The following is a 22665-nucleotide window of genomic DNA, read 5'->3' on the forward strand; positions in this document are numbered from 1 at the left end:
ATTAGCTGAATAAAGAGTTTGTGGATTGCACAGTGAGGAGTCCTGGTTGCTTCATTATTCAGCGGGAGGGCTTGGAATCCCTGACAGCTGGATTGGGCTCCTCAGATATGCCAGCCTGGTTCTGGCATAGCTAATTGTGCCTATTGGTTGCAGTGGGGGAAAATTCTGAATAAATAGGTTCCGCTATGTCAAAAAGCCGAATAAATTCACCCCCACCTGCCTTAGCCAGCATGAGTGTGAAGATCCGCCACTTCGCTCCCTCTCACTGAACCACTTAGGATTTCAGCCTTACAATGCAATTTTAAGTACACTTACTAGGAATAAGGACCATTGAAGCCAGTGGGACTTATGTTCAAGTAAACATGCTAAGGATCAGGTTGTACAAGAGATTAGACTCACATAACCAGTTTCAACTAGCCTTTTCGTTTAGTTGGGTTATGAAGCAAATTGTACATTATATCTCTTAAAAGACTATCAACAGTTGACAACCCTGTATATACCCAACTGTATATCTTGTATATCTGTCAAAATTAAAATGTTGTGTGTGTTGCTGTTTTTTTAGAAATTTCTTTATTTAGCCCTTTATGCCACCCCTTTCATTACAGGATTCAAGTGTGCTTGTATTATCCCAAACCCTGGAGTACCGAACTGATGAACGAGCTACTTGGCAAATTCTCAGACCAAAACGTACCATGAAGAAATGGCTAGAAAAATTATGGTGACCCAGGAAAGCATCATAACATGTTTAAATCCATGCTGACACAGAAATCCATTATATGCATGAAGTTCCTTCCTGACTAAGGATTCTTTCTCCATTATTGCCTATCAAAGCCATCTTGCCGTTCTCTTGCCTATGGGTTTTCTGGTACATAGATTTCCAGAGAGAATGTGCCATATTACCAAACATACTGAATCACTGAAAGACCAATCTCTCAAGCTAACTGTTATTTCAGCAAAATATTTTATTTATTAGCACGCACATCCAAATTACATCATATCCTTTGGGGGAAAGGAATATTAGATACTTCAACTTGATATACAACATCAGCAAGTAAAGCACACTGAATATGCAGATTTAAATTACTGCTCCTGGACTGGGAAGGTAAAACTGTGTCAGCTATAGAGTTCATTTCTCCACTACTTGCTGTTTGTGTAGTACAAAATTATTTCTGCACTTTGTTTTTTTCTGTTTTCCAGCTTGCCCAGGAGCGATATTGGATCCCTATGTAAATGCAATGCATAAATATACATGAATTGTGCATCCATCCATGAACTCTGGGGTAAAGATTCAGAGACCCTGAAGCACAATCACTGTCAGAGCTAACTCCAGGTTTAGTTATTTGGTAGTCCTACTAGTCACTCTTCAGCATAAAGAGTGAGAAGGGAAGGAAGGTCTGAAAATAATAAAAGCAAATACAATAAAATTCAAACATACAATCAATAAAAGTTGCAGAAGCATCAGCCATTACCAGAAGATACACAAACAACAGAAGTCATAAAAACACCATGAAAACCAACTAGACAACATGCTGGAATGTCTGATCAAATAAAAAATGTTTTAGTCTAGCGCCAAAAAGACATCAAGGTTGGTGCTGACAAATTTCTCCAGGGAAGGTACTGCAAATATATGATGCCACATCTGACAAAGCCCTTCCTCTAGTAATCACTCGACTAACCACACGACAGGAGGACTTCGGCAGAGACTTCAGATGAAGGGTCTAAGGTTTGGGCAGACTCATGTGGTAGACAGGGCAGGCCTTCAGATAGCCATGTCCCATGCTGTCTAAGGCACGGATGAGAAACTTCCATATTGTGGGCTGAATTTCACCCACCAGGCCTCCCCATCTAGGCCGCAAAGGCCTCAGGTGAAACCCCTCCCTGAAGACCTGTCTCTCTCAGGGAAAGGAGAAGGGTGGGAGGACAGCTCCTCAAGCTGCGGCTCAGTTGGCTTTACTCCCTGCTCGCCTTTCCCTGATCAGTTCCAGGAAGGTGAGAGCTGCCTCCCAACTGAGCCCTCACCCTGAGGAGCCATTCCTTGAGGTGCCAGGTTAGGGCTTTGCCCACTTGTCGCCTTCCCAATCCGGGGAGGCAATGGGGTGGGCAAAGCTGATTAGCCAGCAGCTCAATCAGAAGCTGTATTGGGCCCTCTCTGCTCCTCAGTTTACTGGCACAGATCTTCTGAGGATCAGAGGGTCTAATTTTCATACCCACTGTGGAGACTGGGCAGGGAGGTTTAACCAGTTATGAGTGCTTAAAGTCCAATTCTTTTCCTTAAGTCAGGTTCTTCACAGTATAGCTGTTGTGTGCCCAACCCATGCATTTACCTCAGGTATGCTAGCCCTACCCAGGGGTGTGCCTTGACCCCGGTCAAGGGCTGTTTCCTGTCCCCTGTGTTTCCCAGCACAAACCAATTAGTATCTACTCAAAAGTAACTCCCATCGTGCTCAATGAGGCTTGCACACATCAGAATTTACAGAGATCCCCCTGAACTGAAATACAGATTTTAAAGCACTGGTTCCCCGAAGCCTGTAAAGCACTTTACAGAACCTGTGATTCTCCGTGGCTTGGTTTATTGCCTTCAGACGTAACTAAATCACACCTCCGTTACAGTGGTCCTGCACAACACCAGGTTACAATGGGGAATGGTTTCCCTGTCCCTGTGTTTACTGCTCTCTTTCCCAGAATGAACCCATTAGTGTCTCCTCATGGTGCTGAATGAGGCTTGCCCTCTGAGTGCCCACATCAGAATTTACAGAGAGATCCCCCTGAATTGAATAGAGTTTAAAGCACTTTCCTTGAAGCCTGTAAAGTGCTTTACTGAACCTTTACTGAACCTCCATGGCTTACTTTATTGCTTTAGGAAGTAACTACTTCACACCTTTGTTCTAGAGGTGCTGCAGTCAGAAAAGGGGCTGGTTTCCCATCCCTGTGTCCCCCTCCCCTTTCCCAGCACAAGCATATGTATGTCTACTCGGAAGTAACTCCCATTGTGCTCAATGAGGCTTGCTCCTGAAATGCAGGTGCATCTGGAGTTTCAGGGGAAAGGAGGGAGGGAGAGAAGGGGGGAAGCCTCTCTTATTGGCTGAGCAGCCTCTGCCAGTCAGATGACATTCACTCCAACCCCCACCCCCACCAGGAAGTATGGGATATGGAAAAGCACCTCCCCCCCAGCCAGAATTTCAGGGGGGAGGGACGGAGCGCCTCCCCCCCAGGACAGAATTTCGGGGGGAGGGACGGAGCACCTCCCCCCCACCGCGAATGTCACCCTTCGAAAAGGTAAGTGACTTTCGTACATCCCTAGAAATTTGATAACGGCAGGCAAGCACCTTAAAGCTTCAATGACGGAGAAGGCAACAGTCCAGGGCTAATGAAACTGAGACATCTGTGTGACATCGTCATTTTCTGGACAGTCCAAAATGCAGTGCCAGGTTAGCCATGCTGCATTTTGGTCTGTCCATGACACATCCAGATCAGCCATGGGTATAGGGAATGATGGGTTAACACTCTGAGGGAGATCTGTCTCTCCCCACCCACCCCGCCCCAGCAGCCCTGACATGGATCACTTCAGTCCAGGTTAGTGCTTTGAGCACCAACTCTCCATAAGGGGCTTGAAGGGCTTACTAACTGGTTGAAGAACTCCGTGCTCATCTAAGTACCCTTGAACACAAGAATCAAACACAGAGGACTTCCCGGATCTTAATAATAGCTCCATAGCAAACAATATTTGCAAGATCTGGCCACTCAGGAACCACTGCAATTACTCACCTAGCGGGGAGGCTCACAAACAGAGAACACCTCAGCAAAAGCCCAATTAAATATGTTTCTAGCAAACCATACATTATAAGTGAAGACCCAGTGAAGACAACACAAAGCAATTAAAAAAGGAGTAATTTTGGAATAAACTAATAAGCAAGGTCTCTGACAAAGCAGAAACTGAAGGCTACTTACACAGTTTGAAAGCAATTGCACTAGGCTCTCTTATTCAGAGAGGCAGAACTACAAGTCAGATGGAATTCACTTTGGGTTTCTAACAGTAGGGAACAATGTGGTGAGACACAAAGCCTTATGAAAACATGTAGTGTAATCTGGAAACAATTGAGGCTTCAATCACCCACAGTGGAATGCTTACAATCATGTAAGACTAAGACAGAAAATGCTCTGTATTCAGTGGCAGGATTTCATGGTGAATAATTCTATGGATTTAGAAAGCAAATCTGTAATAGATTCTGCAAATCCTGCTGCCAGCAAGATTCTTTCTGGAATGTGATCAAGCTGTGAGATGGCATTTTCTTGCTCAAGGCTTTCTGCAGGTTTTTAAAACAAACAAAGGAAAATAATCTTTCATTATATTAAAAGGCTGGGGGCGGGATTACAAATCCCAAAATCATTGATAGGTTATCTATCTTAAGTTCAAAAGGAACAGTTCCACCTCCCCATGACAGACCATGGCCCCGATCCAGCTATAGTTGCATGCATAACAAATGCTGACCATGGATGGGGATATTCATCCTCACTTGCATCAAAATGATGCATCTAGTCAGTCTGATATGGTTCAAACGAGCACTGTTATGCAGATTGAGATATGCAACTAATATGCACCCACCCCCTCAGTTACACATGGGAATTTCCTTTGCTGGATTAGTGTAAATATGTGCTCCAACATTTAATTAATTATTATCATATAATTATTTAAGATTATCTCTGGAACAACTTGAGAGATATGGCCCTTTTTTATTAAATACTTAGGGTTGTATCCCAACTTAGTCATACTTAGAGTAGATCCACTGAAATCAATGAATAACTTATGTCCCATTGGTGAGTCTACTCTAAGTATGAATAAGTCTGAAGCATTTATGGCCTCGTTGTACGAGGACAGAATGGTGACATACATATTAAAAGAAATTGTGACTGCTCAAGCTTCAGTTTTTAAAACATGAGCAAAATCGGTCTGGTAGATCTCTAGTAATACACTAACTTTTTCTTATATAGATTTGATTGATGCTTTTGATGGTTAGCATGAACAGAGGCTGTACCTGGTTGTAATTGGTAACATAAACTTAAGCGTTTCAAGTCTTCATTACATAGAGCATCTCTAAAAAAAAAAAAGGTAAAGGTGTCCCCAACCAGTCGTGTCCGACTCTAGGGGGTGGTGCTCATCTCCATTTCTAAGCCGAAGAGCCAGCGCTGTCCGAAGACGCTTCCGTGGTCATGTGGCCGGCATGACTGAACACCGAGGTGCACGGAACGCTGTTACCTTTCCCGCCAAAGCGGTACCTATTTATCTACTTGCAATTTCTTGCTTTCGAACTGCTAGGTTGGCAGGAGCTGGGACTGAAGACGGGAGCTCACTCCGTCACGCAGCACTCGGGTCTCAAACTGCTGTCCTGCCGACCTTCTGGTCAGCAGTTCAGCGTCTTAACCACTAAGCCACTGTGGCCCAGAGCATCTCTACACCAGCCTAAAATCCCACACTCAAAATGGGGTTTTCTGTTTCTATTTCAAATGCAGGATCACAACAGACTCCCTTTACACACTTCTTTTCCCAGTTTCCCCCCCCCCTTTACATGCTTCTTTCCCCCTCCTTTACCCCCTTGTCTGAGTCTTCCGTAAGTTTCATTCTACAGCCACTAGATGGCACTGTGGTCTAGCTCCTCCCATTGTGGCTTTCCCTTTTTCATGAGGGAACTCAAGCACTGTAATTTGATAGCTCATTATCTCTGATCTTTAAAAAAAAAAAAAGGAATAAAGGTCATTTAGTGCAGGAGACACCCTGGAGGTTAACGATATCATCTAAAGGGCCCACAAAATTCTGTGAGTAACCAATCTTAATAGCAGGATAAAAGCTCTGTGAGAAGAAGCCCATAGACTCACATAGGCCATCGTTTTGTGTGGCACCCTCTTCTCTAGTCTTCTGCTTAAAATTGCCTTGGTGGAGCCACAGTACAGGCAATTCAAATTACTGCTAAGACTCCAGGTAAGGTCTCCCATGGTTGCTCTTAAAAACAACAAACAAGATGGCAGTAGATATTGGTGCGTTGTTACCTGCTTTTTGTTCTAAAGAGTAGGATGGAAGAGGCCGAGACGGAGCTCACTGACTTATCTTTGCAAGAGGCCAAGTAGTGGAACCTGTCTGAATGTCTCTTGGAATGACTAATAAAACAAACACTCTTTTTAAAAACAACTCTAGGGCTCCACAAAATCTAAGCTGTCTCTGTCCCCTCTACCATGAAATGCATAATTTTCTACATTACTTAAATCATCCTAACACAGATTCTCTACAAAAGCCTTATCACTTCCATTACTAACCCAATTAGAAGCTTTGCTTTGTGTGCAGTTGATAATCCGTTCAATCAGTGGTGAAAGCCAGGATTTATTTACATAATAACTGGCTTCAGTAAATGAGCATACACCTCAACACTTCCTCATGTTATCACTTAAGATTGGTATAAATTATATTATTTGCAAAGGGTATGTTGTGGATTATACATCCTGCAGATCAACTCACTTTCAAGCATAAGGAGCTTCTGTGTCTTGAACGGGGAGTCTTTAGATTTATGTCCAGCTGAATCACTGAACAGCATGTTGCAACCCAGGGATGGGCAGTTTAGTATTGTCAAGCCCAGGAATGACCCTGCCCACTCAGGCTGGCTACTGTATTCTCCTGAACAGGAAGGAGTTTAAGAAGGCTTCCTGTTCCATTTAAGCCTTGCTTAAATAGTAAGGACTTACTGAGTTCTGGTGTCTTCCTGTATTATTTGGTCCTGACCTGCTCTTCAGACCTGACTACTTGCTTGTCCCATGGTGCCTGGTTCCTGTCTCCTACCTCACCTCAGATCACTGCCCACAGCCCAGTCCTGAAACCAAACATGGGGGATTGTCCCTGGCCTTTTGCTTTGTTTCAGAGGCACAGTGTAAGAGGTGGGGCATAGTTCTGGCAGCCACATCTTTTGGGGTCGGCATCGAGACCAGCCAAAATGTGTGGTCCCCTGGTCTCTTTGCATGTGTATCATCACAGGGTTCCCATTTGCAATGACCCTGGTTAGTATCCAACACTGCCCTTGTGCTAGCAGGAGCAACCGCTACCACTTGATAACGCAACCAGAAACTGGTCCAAACTAGCACTTCTAGAATGGGACAAGTTAGCAGAGCTTGCGGGAGTTCCACTGACCTGCCCCATCCTTCTCGTGATAGTCTGAGCTACTTCCTGGATTGCACTATGAAGTGCTAGCTTCCCATTCTACTCGCAGTTATTCCTGCTAGCACCATGATTGGCACTGGCAGATTGCCAGTGTTGGATAAGGTAAATGTTGCTTGCCTTTAGAGGACAGGTGCTGAAGGTCTGTTGAATATAATTTTATCAGTAAGTGCAATTACTATGTATTTAGTTACCTTCAATTAAGGTAGGAGTTTTTTTTTTCTAGGAGTTTTATTTTAATATTGGCAATTAGTGGAAAACAACAAGAGAATCCCCCGTTCTGCAGGTAATCATTTTTCTTCACAAGGCTTGCTTCAAATGCAAAGCAGGCCTTTAGAATCGCTCATTCCTAGGAGGCTTTTTACAGGGTTGACGAGCTTGGATATATGTGGAACTTGTGAAACCAAATCTAAAAACAGTGGAACAGTTATTTGTAATCCCAAGAGCTGATGTAAAATGGTTCTGATAATCTGGATAAATATATCTTTTTGTTGTACAGAGAGTTTCTTTCCCTGTGCCAGGAATCTAGAGATTTTTGTAAAGCATTTTAAAATGCACCCTCCCCCAATCTTGATACTATTTTTGATAGTTTCTCTACCTGGAAACAATACCACACAATGTATAGAAAGTGAGGCATACTATGTTCTCTTAATGAGAAACCACATTTAGTCCCCAAATTGGCCGCAAGTTAGTGGGGTAAAATAGTCCATATATATCCCTTACGTATGTCACAAGGGTACTGTAAAACTTTACTAAATAAATTCGGCAAAGCACTTTGAAATCCTTGGATGAAACCTGCTTTGGATGGAAGGCATTACTGCTATATTAAATCATGATACATCTGTCATTCCTGAATGGCAGCATATGAAGAATAATAGGCAGATGCATATTTATTACTACTCTGTTGTAAGTTAAGTGCGTTGTTGTTGTTGCTGATGTTTTTGTTATCCTTCGCGGGAAGGGAGTATCCAGGGATGTGAAGTTTTGGGCTGAACTTGAGGGGAAGCACAGACAAGTCTTTAGATAATAAGGAAAAAGACCACAAGCCTCTATGTGAATGCCACCTGGCTGCCTCAGTTTACCTTGATATAAATTTAAAATATACTCCACATGTATTCAGTAAGCATGAAGTAGCAACATCTACATTCTCTCAAGGCCATGTATGTGAAGGCCCCACCGTTTAGTTACTTTTGCACACTGTCTGGAGAGATCATAGAATAGTAGGGTTGGAAGGGGCCTACAAGGCCATCGAGTCTAACCCCTTGCTCAATGCAAGAATCCAAGTCAGAGCATCCCTGACAGATGGCTGTCCAGCCTCATCTTGAATGCCTCCAGTGTGGGAGATCATCTTAGCCGGACAGCCCAGGAGTAGTGGGAAACGCAATTTGAGATGGCTTATATTGGACACAAGAAAGAAGGTACTTTTAAACAAGCATGTGGCCTTCTATTTCTCAGCAGGAAAGAACACAGGATACACAGGTTACTTACAAACAAGTATTTGGAACAAGGAAGGAACAATGCTGTTCTATGTAGAGAGGGGGAGAGAGTGTGGGGGTGAGGAGAATGCATTTACAGAGCTAAGCAAGCTCCAGTGTTTGGTATTCAAGCACCATTTAGGGCTATCTCACAAAACAAATCTGGGTTTGCCACTGTGTGTACACTCAACAGAGAGCTACAGCTAGTCACAGCTCCCCAAAGAGTGCAGATGTATGTGTGTGTTTGCAAACACAAGTTGGTTTGCATTCACATGTTTAGGGATACACTGGAAACACCCTATGTGTGAACTAAGTGGCAAAGAATGATGATTTTAGCCATGCCCAATCCCCCCCCCCAGGTTCTTGAAATCCAGGATACTCAGGGATCCCCAACCTTTTTGGACCTGTGGGCACATTTGGGAATTTGAGAAACTGCTGTGGGCACCACCACAAAATGGTTCCCATGGAGGATGTGGTTAGTCACATAATGGCTGCTGTGGGGGCCTGGCTAGTCAAAAGACAAGTGATTCACCCAGAAAACCGAGTACAAGTGGAGGAAGAGTCTTAACTCCAAAGCCAATCTACATATTTGACTCCAAAGAAGCACAACAAAATACCCATTTAGAGTGGCAAGCCTATGCATGGTTACATGGAGCTCAATAGGAAGTACTTCTGAGCAGGTTTACATAGCTCTGCCAATCCTATCCACTTTTCCCTGGCCGCAAAGGAAAGGAACATGTCCCTGTCCCCAAAAGGAAAGGAAACGTTTTCCCTACTTTGACCCCAGGCTCAACCACTCTGTTCCCCACAACAGCGAGATAAAGCAGTGAGAGAGAGGGAGAAAAAGCAAGACTAGGGACTGAGAGGGAGAGGTAAATAGCAAGAGAAAGGGCAAGGATAGAAGCTAGGAGTGGGGAGAAACAGCAAAGTAAAGCAGTGTGTGTGGGGGGAGAGAAATAGCGAGGCTAGAGAGTGGGAGAGACCAAAGGGGAAAGGTCTGTGTGAGCAGAAGAAGATTGGGTGGGCGGTGCCAGGAAGCAACACATTCATTCTCTTCTTACCCAGCTAACAGCTGATCAGCAGCAAGTTCAGGAACAGGAAGGAGAATCTGGTGTCCTAACATTTTTCAAGGCTTTTATTAAGAATACATTTTTGAAGGGGCCAGGGAGTGGAGAGCTTCATGGGCACTGTTGGAGTCCCTGTGGGTGCAATAATGCCCATGGGTGCTGCACTGGGGACCCCTGCTGTATCTAAACACAAAGGTTCCATTTTTAGTTATCTTTACTAATGACCATTGATAGACTTATTCTTCTTGAACTTGTCTGATCTTTGTTTACAGCCACTGTAGTGGCCATCACCACTTCATTTGATAATGAAATCCATATGTTGATGGTATGTTTGCTGAGTGAACAACTTTACTCAGTTGTTCTGGAGGGCTATTAGCATATTTCCTTTCATCTATCCTGCGTCTACTATTAATCAATTTCTAGAGGAGCTCATGGTTTTCCTTCCAACAGAGGAAATGCAGGATCTAAACGTCTTTCTACAGATAATAATTCTGATCTTACTCAATATCATAGTTATTATATAGGCAGCTATATAACTGCCTATATAATTATGAGTATATACCCAGCTGATTCCACATGTATACACGAGTTTTGGGAATTCTTACCTAGATAAACATGTGTTCCTATAGTTTTTTGCTATGTTAAACTAATATGAAGTGACACTTCTTTGCTAAGAGCTCAAATTTTGTTTGACCTTCCATTCTGCCTTGCACAAATAAATGAATAAGATTGTCAATAGGATGGATTCTATATTTTAATATTTCAGAAAAAGAATTTAATTTTTAAAAGTGTAAAGGGTTGCTTTAATTGCCACCTTTCTGGATGAACAAGCAGAATGGTACATCAAAAACATAGAATTACAATATTAAATTCTAAGTACTAAGAACGAGGGAGTATTCATTTTTTATCACTGTTTTAACAACATTTAAATAATTTATTTAGGGGCAACACTGAATAAAAAACCCATTAAGATGGATACATATTCAAAGTTTTACTTTGAAAAGCAATGATAATCTACCATATCTGGTTTTCTCTGAAATTATTTCAGCAAATCAGGCCCAATAAATATTCAGATGTTGGTTTCAATGATCATGCACCGCTTGAATTGTGAAGAATACACTGTATGGGAAGTGGCATAATCTTTTCCAGACACTCTAGTTACTGGGAAATAATTTAATTTAGGTTGCCATCCTATGCACAGTTCCCTAGGAGTAAGCCCCTTTGAACACCAGGGGCCTTGCTTCTGAGTAAACATGCAAAGGATTGAGCTGTTAAAATATTTCTATCCCTTCATTTGACTGCAGTGTTCAGGGAGGCTTGAAGACTCAGTCCCTTTCACTGAGGCAAGATCTGCCAAATGCAAAAATCTGCCAAATGCAGATTAGAGCTTATCAGTGAAGTTTACTCACGTGGGCTGCATTCAGAGCCAAAGTAAAGACAGCGCGCACTATAGCTGAGAGCCTGTAGGACAATATGGATGTTTAGTAAGACACACTTTTCAGCTTTAAACCTCAGCAAGGAAACAGTACCATATGAAAAAAAGGAATCTTCCTTTAATCAGGTGTAGCCAGGGGGAATTTTTTAGAACTGTAATTTTTTTAAAAAAAGTTTGAATACATTTATTTTGTTCACCATCAATATTATACTTATTTTCAATGGCCATCGACTGAAGTGAATTTACCTAGGAAGATGAGCAGGTTCAGGAAGTGAAAACTGAAACCCCATCGAAGCCTAGAGCAGCCTTCGTCAACCTGGTGCCCTCCAGTTGTGCTGGCTGGAGGATGCTGGGAGTTGTAGTTCAACACATCTGGAGGGCACCAGGTTGGAGAAAGCTGGCTTAGAGCATCCCCTTTGCTTTAGGTTTGTGCTACTAAACGGAAAATGAGTCTTTGAAAAGTGGCATTTGATATCCCCTTTTCTCTCCTCAGTTTGCAAGTCTGAGATGGGACCCTCCTATGGCAAGGGACCTGTGTGAGGCAAGCTGATATAGTGTGTAGTACACACAGTCGTCTTGGGGGCAATAATCAATGTGAAAGAAAAACCCTCATCTCTACATTTCAAACCAGTATTGTGGCCACTGTGCTCAAAGCTGTTTTCTCCTTCCGTATCCCAGTAGCCTTTCATCCACTGCCTGCCAGTTGGGGACTAGGGTGGCACAGTTGAAAGGGAATGCTAAATAGCACGTGCTGCTCTTGTCACTTTACAAATACAAGAAGTGGCAACTCTGAGCCAGTTGGCACCAGAGACGGCAGCGCCATCAGTTTGGCTCCTGCTTCTGCAAGCAGGAGACACACTGGGTGGATTTTCAAAATTTGTTTTGCAATAGGTAAGGGGGGGAGAAACATCTGTGTTTATCTGCCAGAGGTTCTGCTCCTCCTCCTCCTCCCAGCCATTTAGAAATCCTGCATGGCACACGGCAATCCACAGGGCCTGCCTTGTGCCTGATTTACATCTGCAATAACATTTCCATATGGAGGGATATTAACGAACCTGTTACATGCACTGACCTGGATCTTTGCAGCTGCCATTCTGCACTGTCTATCATTCCTAACACAGCAACCAACTCAGATCAGCAGAGGTGCCTAACAAGCTCGCAATGCATACTGGGAAAAGGGCCCTCATAGGTGCTGCAAAGGCTTGCAAAGGGGGGAAGGATAACAAGCTTGGAGTAAGTCTGTTCAGCAACTGTACAGTGCTAATTAATATTTGGATTTTGAAACATAAATCAGACATGCTTTGAAGCATAAGACAGTGTTTGGCCATTGTACAGCTCCATGCTGGCAGCTGCATTCAGGAGAACTGAAGGGCATTGTTACTGTTCCTGGAAGGGTTTTTTTCTTCCACTAACGCCTTTACCCCTTGTCATTTAGTTATATTAGAATACAGTAGGTAAGAATACTATAAGACAAAATAAAACATAACTGTGGTAACCTAAAAGGATCAGAGGTCACTAGACTGGGAAAAGTCCCCTCCCAAGATTTTGGAACATCACTGCCAGTCAGAGAAGACAGCATTGGGCTGGATAGATCAGTGGACATCATATGACATCTTTGGGTTTGAAGGGCATGGTAAAGAATATACAAGTAAATCCAGTCCACTTAGGCTGTGTTTGTACATGTAGTAACCTATGGGATTGGCTGAATGTTATGTAGCTTTCAGAGATGGTGCATTACCTGAGAAGCTTTGCATAAAGTAGCTTCCCAAATGGTTCAGCCAATGTAGACACTTGGGGATTAGGTCTGTGTGGCTGAAACCTGCTAACTGTATGTTAAGACACTTCAAATGCCTCCCACACACCGAGGTGGTTGTGTTACAAATAGCCAGCCGCATAGGCCACTATGTATGTAAATAAGGTATGATGATTAAATGACATCACCCACTTAAATGGCACTTCCACATCACCCGAGTGCTTCCCACTGACCAGGGCTAATCTCAGTTAACTGGAAGCAATGCAGTTCGAAGGGTACTGCTCCCAGTTAGGTCTGAAACAACCTGAAGTCATTTCTGGCAGTTAAGAATTCCAGGGACGGCTTTGTTTAGACAGTCCTTTCTGCTAACCCTGCTCTGGCCAAGAATGGGGTGAGGTTTCAGAGTGGAGGTGCTCAACAATGCAAGTACCACAGCTTGAATTAGCTGAGTGATCCCAGTTTGAGGTGAGCACAGCACTGGAGTTTGCCCATACTCATATTGGGGGTCAGTTCGAAGTACACCTGAGCTCAAACTGCAAATGACAGCGAGCAACCCTGGAGAGCCCTGCACAGGGAGTTTCCTGAACTGCACAGATCTTGTTTGCTGTTGAGCATGGTGGCTGCTTGCAAGCACCCATGATCTCCAGCTGCAAACAGTGATGTGGGGCAGAAAATTTCCCGCTGCTTAATTTTTCTGTGGAAAAGTTTGTTTCATAAATTCATTTGTAAAAATGAATGGATGCCAAATGAAAATAGAATTTTAGGTAAGCTTGGCAGTTTCAAAATTATGATTAATGGTTCCCAGGTGATTATCCCTAGCAGGTATGTGAGAGAATACATATATGTCACTGAAGTACATATATGTCTCAGAGTGAAATGGAACAAATAAGTAGTGACAGTAAAAAAGAAGGTGTCCCAACAACCTCAGTTGAAGAGAGCTTCCAGATGGTTCACTTCCATCTAAAAGATCAAATTTGGGGATGCTGTTAGATCTGGCCCTTTTTTTGGATGTCTACACATTAAGATGGTGTACCAGCTACAAACCATTCTGGACAGAGGCATCCTGGCCACTGTTAACCATGTTACAATAACCTCTACATTAGACTACTGTAATGCTACCTATGAATACTTCTTGGAAGCTTCCACTGCTCTAAAACTTTGCTGTGAAACTTCTGACCAGGATCAACAAAGAGAACACCTCATATGAGTGCTTAACTACTGTACAGGCTGTGTCAGTCCATTTCCAAATACAACCCAGAGAGTTAGTTTTCACCTTTAAAATTCTATATCTCTAGGGTCCAGGGTAGCCTAACAAATGCCTGTGTCCACTTGAACCTGACTGAATTCTGAGATCATCATTTGAAGCCCCTCTTCAGGGGCTCTGTCTGTTGATTTGAACCTGAGGGTAACCAGGGAAAGGGTCTTTTTAGTGCTGGCACCCTGTTTATGGAACTCTCTCTCCAGGGAGACACACTTAGTACCACTTCACAGTTCAGCATTCACTTCAAAGTGTTTACAACTGACTTGCTTTGGCTAGGAATACCTTACAACACTGGACAAAATGTTCAATTCCTTGAATTAAGTTGTGATAAATAATATTTTCCATCTTATGCCCAAACTTCCTCCTAGAATTGTTAGGAAAACCAATTTCCTTGTGTGCAGTTGCATTAAACTTGCTGAACAAATTAATTTTGCTGTAATGGGAAAGGAGACATTATCTTCAGTGTTTTAAGTAGGTCAGTGCAAATATATTGTAGTGAGGATTAAACTGTTTCTCCTGCATCCTCTTCCCAGTACTGGTAACTTCAAATCATCCTGATTTAATTATGCTTCCCTTGTCAATCGTGATGAAATTATATGGCTGTTAACAGCTGATACTCTGGTAGCCCTGATTTCTATATTCTGATATTTTAGTCCTGTGGTCTCAAGCATGTGGGGGCCCCATGCAGTAGCGTATAGGATTGGATTGTACAGCTAGAAATGCTATAGACAAGCCTGTAAAATAATTTATTTATTTGTTTGTTTGTTTGTCTTAAATGTCCAAACTGCTCCTTCATTTGCATTGAATCCCAGGGCCAGTATACATACAATTTAAAAACAGATAAAATGTTACAACAATAAAAATCAAATCAATATAGTAGAACTGAGAGGCATAACTATTAAATCAGCCAACTAAACAATCAATTTAAAATGCCTGGGTAATAAAAATGTCTTGTCCCAGGCTCCCAGCACCGAAAAGAATACAGAGTTGTCGCCAGTCATATCTCCTTCAGGAGAGCATTCCAACGCTGAAGAACCACCACAGAGAAGCCCCTTCATTTTGTAAATACATAGTGGACCTCCTTGTGATGGAACTCGGAGATATAAGTATCTAATTATAACCTACTTTAGCGAATTAAGCACATAACTCAATATATGTGAGTTGAAAATTTAATGCATATCACAATTTACAATAAAGCATTAAAGAAATTAACAGGAGTAGATGTCAAAACAATTACCCTTGAGTGGGAAAACTACATTTCCCAGGGCTCTTGGCACATGACTTAGTGCTGTAGCAGAACCATGTGCTAAGGGAAAGATTGAGACACACCCCTCTCTTCTTCTCTGCGGCAGCCAGAGCACCAGCAAGATGAGCTGGTGGGAGAGGAGTGTGAAGGTAGAAAGAATTCAGTTTTTCTCTGCCTCAAATTAAAATCTGAGCCAGAGAAGAATTCAGGGGATTGTAATGCTCACCTTGTATTCAATTGATTATGAATCACTGAAGTTTGTATTCTGAGTGAAGGAATACTAATTCGGGGCTAAGCCGGACAATTAAAAGCTATCCGCAATATTCTTTCAAAAAGAGGAACAGTCATTATCGTTTCCTGATTGTCTCTTACATTAGTTAGGTCCAAACTGATTTAATGTTAAATGTATTTTTCTTTTCATTTCTTCATTTTAAAACATTTCTATACTACCTGCCATGTACAACATATTCAAGTATGTCCAACAATAAAACTACAATGTAAATATAAATTGCAGCTAAAACAAAGCACAACTATATAATCAGTAGGCCATAATCTAAAAATCATAACAGCTGGCATCATAAATCAGTAAATTTCGAGGCAAATAAAAACGTTTTCAACATGACAATACATTTTTATCCATGACAATACATTCAGATGTATGTCTGATAAAAATCTATGGACTATTCATGGATTATCTTCACTGGTTCTCAGATTGTTTCTGGGCCCAATGCAATGTGCTGATATAAACCCCGTTCATAGCTTGGGGCCACAGTATCTGAAGGAACACCTCTTCCTGTATTCCTACCCCAAGTCATGAGATTGTCATTACAGGCACTGCTCCGAGTGCCTTGCATGGTGAGGTATGGCAGGTGGATATATTTGGAAATGAACCCCCTAGTTTAAAATTCCTCCCCCAAAGAAGTCTACATGGAACCTACTTCGTTTTCTTTTTGGTGTCAGGCAAAGACCCTTTTAATCCTCTTTATATTTCTACTGTGTTGTGATTTTAAGTAGTTTATCTCTGTGATATTTTTAGAACTTGTTGTGATGCCTGTGGCTTTAGCCTCTGCTGCTTTTAACCAATTGGTACTTTTAATTGATTGTTTTATTATGCTGCTTTTGATTTGATTTATATGGATTTGGGGTTTTATTTGTGTTTTTACTGTATGTTGCTCTGAGAGCAATTTGCAATTAGGAGTAATAAATAAATGTCAATTCACAATCATACATATATGCCTGCAGTTCAAGGATGCCTCATGTTTATCCCTACAGATGATTATTTCAACATCAAAATATCCTGACTGTAGGCAGAATCTAACAGGACACTGATATCCCTGCTTATTCTTTTCTGCCCCACTGATCCCCTTCCACAAGTGGTGGGTCCTGCCAATTCCGTTGTGCAAGCGGGACCCACTGCTTAGGCAAGGGAGATTTAGTGCTCTCTAAAGGAAGCCCTGAAATTAGCAGAAATGTTAGTTTCTGGATGGAGGCAGGTCAGTGGAGCTCCCTTATGTGGGCTCCGCCGACTTGCCTCCTTCCAGAAATGAGCATTGCCACTAATTTCGGGTTGGCCCGGAAGTGCTAAATTGCCATTATGCAAGTGGTGGGGGCTGCTTGCACAACGCAATTATCGGGGTGTAAGAGAATTGGCAGGGGTGTAAATGCTGCCCTGTATCTAGAATTAACCAAAGTGTCTCAGAGGGTCACTTAACTCTAACAGTATCATCTCACTGGTGGTGATCCTAATGGAAGGACTTAAGAAACCCCTTGCTTAGAGATGACAATGTGTATTCAAACAGTTCCTTTACATGTAGTGTCCAGAGGTATAAAATAAGACTATTTTGGGACTAGTACCAGGTGGAGGAATTTCTTGAAATTTCTAACACAATGGGCAAGGATAACAAAGCAATCTACCTCAGTTGAGGAACTGTCCCTAAGAAGTTAACTATATTCAGATGACGTTATTGCCAACATAAATATATGCTTAAATATTCCATAATTCTTTTCAAAGTGAAATTGTGAGTTATGTGGAATTTCATATTGGGAGTTTAAATCATTAAAATGTGGAACTCTTCCTGCATGTAGATAGACCTAACCCCATGTTTTGTATTACCATGGTGAGTTTGCTTTGAGAAGGTTATCTGAATACTGACTTGTGCTAGAAGCCATACCTTTGCGAGATTTAATAAAAGAATTATCAAGAACATGACAAAACTAGAAATGATGGTGCTACTATGTTTAATTTCCATTCATTTCACTTTTGTAAGTAGTTTTATAAACTTTTCCTTTTCAAGGAAAATAAGGTAGTTTGTATTGTCCTGCTTTTTTCTTATTGTGTACATCATGGCTATGCCGAACACAAAGCTTAACATTAATCTACAGTACAGTACAACAGAAAAGGGCAGGATTAATGACCTGTGAAATAGGTACAGTCAGTGCTGGTTAATCTATGCCTGGCTTAGCCCAAAGTTTTGAGATATAACACTGGCCAGCTGTGTAACTGGTGAATGCTCTTAAGAGCGAGGGAAGCAAAATATATTCATAGAGTGTATTTCCATTTTATGGGGAGGGAAAACCAGTTGGTCAGTAAAAGTTGTCCTTGCTTACCCTGTGTATTATTTTCCTAAGAGATGTATTGTTCCAACACAAATGGCTGCTAAAGGTTCCTTCACATGTTTGGTTAATGAAAGAGTCATTCCTGGATTCCTAGCACTTTGCAGAAAAGCTTGCTTTACAGCAGGTTATAGCAGGGGTGTCAAGCCTGTTCCAGCCCAAGGGCTGGATTCAATTTTAGAGAAGCTCTTGGGGAGGTCAGCATCCCAGTCGGAGTGGGGGCAAAGGGGAGCAGGTCAAGGGCAAAATGTGCATGGCGAAAATACCAGCCTATTTCATTTTAAAGTTCTTACTGCCAATAACTAAGCCTTAGGAGAGGCATTTCAAGCTTTTAGACTGGGGAAAAAAACTGTGCAAAATCCAGGAAACCACCAGACGACTGGAGGTTGGGAGAAAGAGGTGTGGTCTTCTGGGTAAGTCCAGTGGGCCAAACTGGGACCACAGGTGGTTTGGATTGGGCCCACAGGCTTGAGGTTCAAGACCCCTGCTTTATAATCTTCCATCACTTGCAGTTCTAACCATAGCACATTAACATTCCCTCTTTGAGACTGACCACAGCTCAGCAGTAGATCCCAGGTTCAATTCCTAGCACCTCCAGTTTATATCCCTGAACAAAATCCAAATGTGAAATGCTTTAGTTAGTAGAGTAACATGGTACCCAAACCATAGACACTTTTGCTAAAACTCTTAATCCTCAAAAAGGTGGACCTACCCTACCCAAGTGGCTTGGATACCTTCAAGGTTGGGGTTGTTTGGAGTCTACTTTGGGAACTCTGAAGCGATCATACTATGATTATAGATATCGTGACATTAGCATTATAAACATATGCTGCCACTAGAGTCTCCAGTACAAAGCACACTGTTAGAATTACATAAAATGTTAATTTTAGTAGCAATACTGGACTAAGGAGTTGAGAACTAATTCAACTAGTTATAATGCCCACATTCTTCCCCTCCATTGTTAAAGTATGTTCTTGTAAATTATTTCTACTTCCTCTCCATCATGATTAGCCGGGGGCTGGGAGCATATTCATACATTCAGTTTTGCTATTTATATTCCCTGCCCTTCAAAAACATTATCTTGAGTACTATAACATATGGAATTAGTTAATAAGGAAAAAGGGACAAATTGTCAGGTGCAGCATTTTACCATCAAATGAAGGAAACAGATTTCAACTGCAGCCAAGTGTTGCTCTTTATATTTCCAAGCCAAAGTTTCCCTTGTGGCATTAAACAACTCTCCAAAATATAAACCAGAAGATCAGGAATTTTATATCTCCATAAAAAACTCTTGGTAGCCCTTCAACGGCAACAAGCAGCTTTTTATAGATAGAATTTCAGAAAGTCAATGGTATAAGGGGAAAGCAGGAAATATTTTCACACCATAATAAAACTTGCAAGCTGTTGAAATACAAAGACTGACTAAATACAAGCCCAACATTTTACAAGATCTAATCAAACAACCCCCCAGTCTGTACAATGCACCTCTCTTTTTTTGGCAAGGAAGCAAGTATGCCTGGGCCCTTTCTTACTCATTGACATTAAAAACAGTTTTTAATATTTCCATAAAATCCCCCATCCCAAAGCACAGAATATTATCCTTCCATTAGTTTCATGCAATAGTCCTAATGTCTTTCACAGCATATCTGCATGAGTAACTGAGCTCAGAATTAGAGTTCAAATGAGGATCAAAAGATTTTTCAAAAAATAGCAGACACATCTGATAAATGACCACTTGCCTATTTTTGACCAATCAGAAGATCAAGTACAGTCTGTACTCTCTTATGTTTTAACAATCCCATTTTAGACAAATGTTACTGTGCATTTTAAAAAATGGAACATAAACTTATACAGACAGAACAAAACAGTCCACAATAAAAGACATACATTGCCAAGTAAGGGAACTAATTGGAAAAAAACAAACCATGTTTCACAGTAATAAAATCTGTTTTGTGCTTCCAAATTACACATTGCAGAGTGACAGAGAAACAGAGCCAAGAACAGAATGGAATCATGAGAAGCATTATGATGGCCTGCTACTAAACCATCAAAACAACAACAACCTTGATTTCAACTTTGTCATTGCAGAATTGCTTTGAACTCTGCAAGTGAAATAGATCAAGCATATTATCAGGGAAGAATAAATCTGGCAGGAATGAAACACCTCTTTTAAACTATGGTGTCAGGATCATGAAAGAAAAAGACATCTTAAACATGCCACAACAAGTAAAGTTGTATAATGCCAGCTCACCGAGGCATGCATTCCAAACCACTCATAAAGGGCAAAGAAGGAGCTTTTCCTCTAAGTATGCCTCCATGCACTGTTTAGATCAAAGGAAACTGAGCATGTATGGTAAAAGCAACAAGGAGTTCAAATAAAGCTTGCTACTCACCCTGCGGTATGCACCATGATCTTCTCACCCCCCTAATAATTCCAGTACACTAAGAGTTCTTTTATTGTCTGAAGAAACAAGAACTTAGTCCTAGAGGAGGCAAAAGGAAAGCTCCAAAACCAGGAATCTGTGAGAGACTGAATGCAAACCCCTGCCCAAGATGCTGTATATTCTGCGTGTCTATCTTTAACTTGTAAATGATTTAGTTTCACATTCCACTGAAGTCCTGCTGGCAGATGCGTTTGCAAAGCTTACCAATCACAAGCACTCAGATACACTCCCTTTCTCTCCTCTCCCCCACCCCTTGTCACTCCCCCCCCCGCCCTGCATTTCCCTCCTTTAGAGAGCCCCACAGACCTGCTTTTTTTTTTTTTTAACCTGTCTTTGCAAGATGAAAGGAGAGGTTTTCACTGATCCTTGCTATGTGGGCATAGATGGAAATCGAAGTTCTCTTGCCATGTCTCCCCTTCTGACATCCTCACAGTTCTGCAGCCAGGAATAAACTAGCTTCCAAACTTGGCTGCCCAGGAAAGGAATGTTCTGCAAGTGACATTCCTCAGAGCCTGCAGCAACAGAGCACAGGAGCTATTCTGCCTTTAAGAAATGCATAATTCTGTAGGTTTACATCACAGAACACATGTAAATTCCGAGCCCTGAATGAAAAGAATAACATCCACTGAATTTCATGACTGAATAATCACACTGGCAAGATACAATATTTATATCCGGGCCTCAAGCCGCTTTGTGAGGGCCCTTTGCCTTAAAAAGAGGGGTTGTTGTTGTTCAGTGGTTAAGTCGTGTCCGACTCTTCGTGACCCCATGGACCATAGCACGCCAGGCCTTCCTGTCCTGCGCTCTCTCCCGGAGTGTGCGCAAGTTAAAAAGAGGGGTACAAATACTTAAATAGATAAATATGCTCGTTTATCCATAAGTAAATGTCATATTTCAATGAAACTTCTTTCCGTGAAAGCATGCTTAGGATTGCAGTCATAAGAACATTCACAATGGTGTTGTTGAATCAGACCAAGGTGATCTAGTCTGGCACAGTGGTGCCGTTCCCTAATTTTAGACACTGGATTTAGTGTTCTTCTGTGAGCCCCTCTCTTTAGAGGGCAACATGCACTGCTACACCTGAAAATGTGACAAGTCAGCCCTACTGCATTTGGGGCCCCTCCAGCACATTCTGTTGTGTAGGAGCTAGGGTGGTCTCTTAAGCATTGCTAAAAAAGGACACAGATTTGCATAACAATGGCATGTATTAATTTATATGTATAGATGCAACTTTAGAAATAATTGCTATAATTTAAATAGAAATACATTTGTATTTAAGTGACTAAGGGTGCAATTCTATGGTCCATAGACATTGTCTGAGGGGCCAAAGGAGACTGGGGATTCACCCCTCGGAAACAGCCCTCCAATCTTGGAAGAGGGAGTCAGAGATCTGACCCCTCAACCCTTACCCTCAGCACAGAAATAATTGCCCTCAGAGATTGGAAAATTAACCTCAGAGAGGGAGAAAAGGGGGTGTTCTGGTGGGGGAGGGGAGGAGACCGGAGAGGCCTGGTTATAAGTTACCTTGAGCCTCTTCCAGCTTCCTTCCCACCCCTTCCAAAGCACCATCTCTAGAAGGGCTAAAAAGCCTGTCTGGTGAAATATGCAGGGTGGGAGAATGGGGAGGCGAAGATTGCCTTTGCTGCTCCTCCCGCCCTGCATTGGATGATTGGAAGCTTCCAAGTTTGGGGGCTCCCAATCATTGAGGGCACACTCAAGAGGATTGTGCCCTTAGTCTGCTGTCCCGGTGGCAATAGCTGATGAGCAACTTCAACACCCTTCTTCTCCCTTCTTATGATTCTTTATCTCTAAACTGGCCTTGAACTGGATAGCCATTCAAACAGAGCAAGTCATCAAACAGAGAACTATCCTCTGATAAGTAGGACATGTGGGGCAGCATCCAATTGGACATGACAGCTAACATACATTACATTGTGCTACTGTGAGGGACCTCTAGTGCAACACCAATAGCGTTGGCTGGCACAATGGGATACCCTGGAAAACATGTTGCACCAACTAATACTATTGGCGTGCGCTGGAGGTCCCTTATGCTAGTACAATGTGATTTATATTAGTGCTAGTGTCCACCTGGATACTGCCCATGGTCACCCTAGTGGGGCCTTGGACCTCTATCCCAGGGTCCTGCTGTCACAACATTGGCCCAGCATTCTGTCTC

At 42.2% G+C, this 22665-nt stretch overlaps 1 protein-coding gene across 9 annotated transcripts in view; it reads right to left on the reverse strand.

Annotated features, from left to right (window-relative positions):
* Positions 1–20938, reverse strand: part of DTNA (dystrobrevin alpha) — a 223494-nt gene extending 202556 nt beyond the window's left edge. For 7 of the 9 annotated variants that reach the window (XM_084849612.1, XM_084849614.1, XM_084849609.1 and 4 more), the window contains exon 1: positions 20439–20706. In XM_084849612.1, coding sequence (XP_084705738.1) covers positions 20439–20455 — 17 coding nt within the window. In that variant the 5' untranslated portion in view covers positions 20456–20706. Of the gene's footprint in view, positions 1–20438; positions 20707–20795 lie in introns of those variants that run through there. The other 2 variants (XM_084849615.1, XM_084849611.1) reach the window with 2 other exon arrangements.
* Between the last annotated feature and the right edge of the window lie 1727 nt (positions 20939–22665).

The sequence above is a fragment of the Heloderma suspectum genome, chromosome 4 (genome assembly GCF_057233095.1).
Source record: "Heloderma suspectum isolate Gila_16-S chromosome 4, 16-S_ref, whole genome shotgun sequence".
NCBI classification, from domain to species: Eukaryota; Metazoa; Chordata; class Lepidosauria; order Squamata; family Helodermatidae; genus Heloderma; species Heloderma suspectum.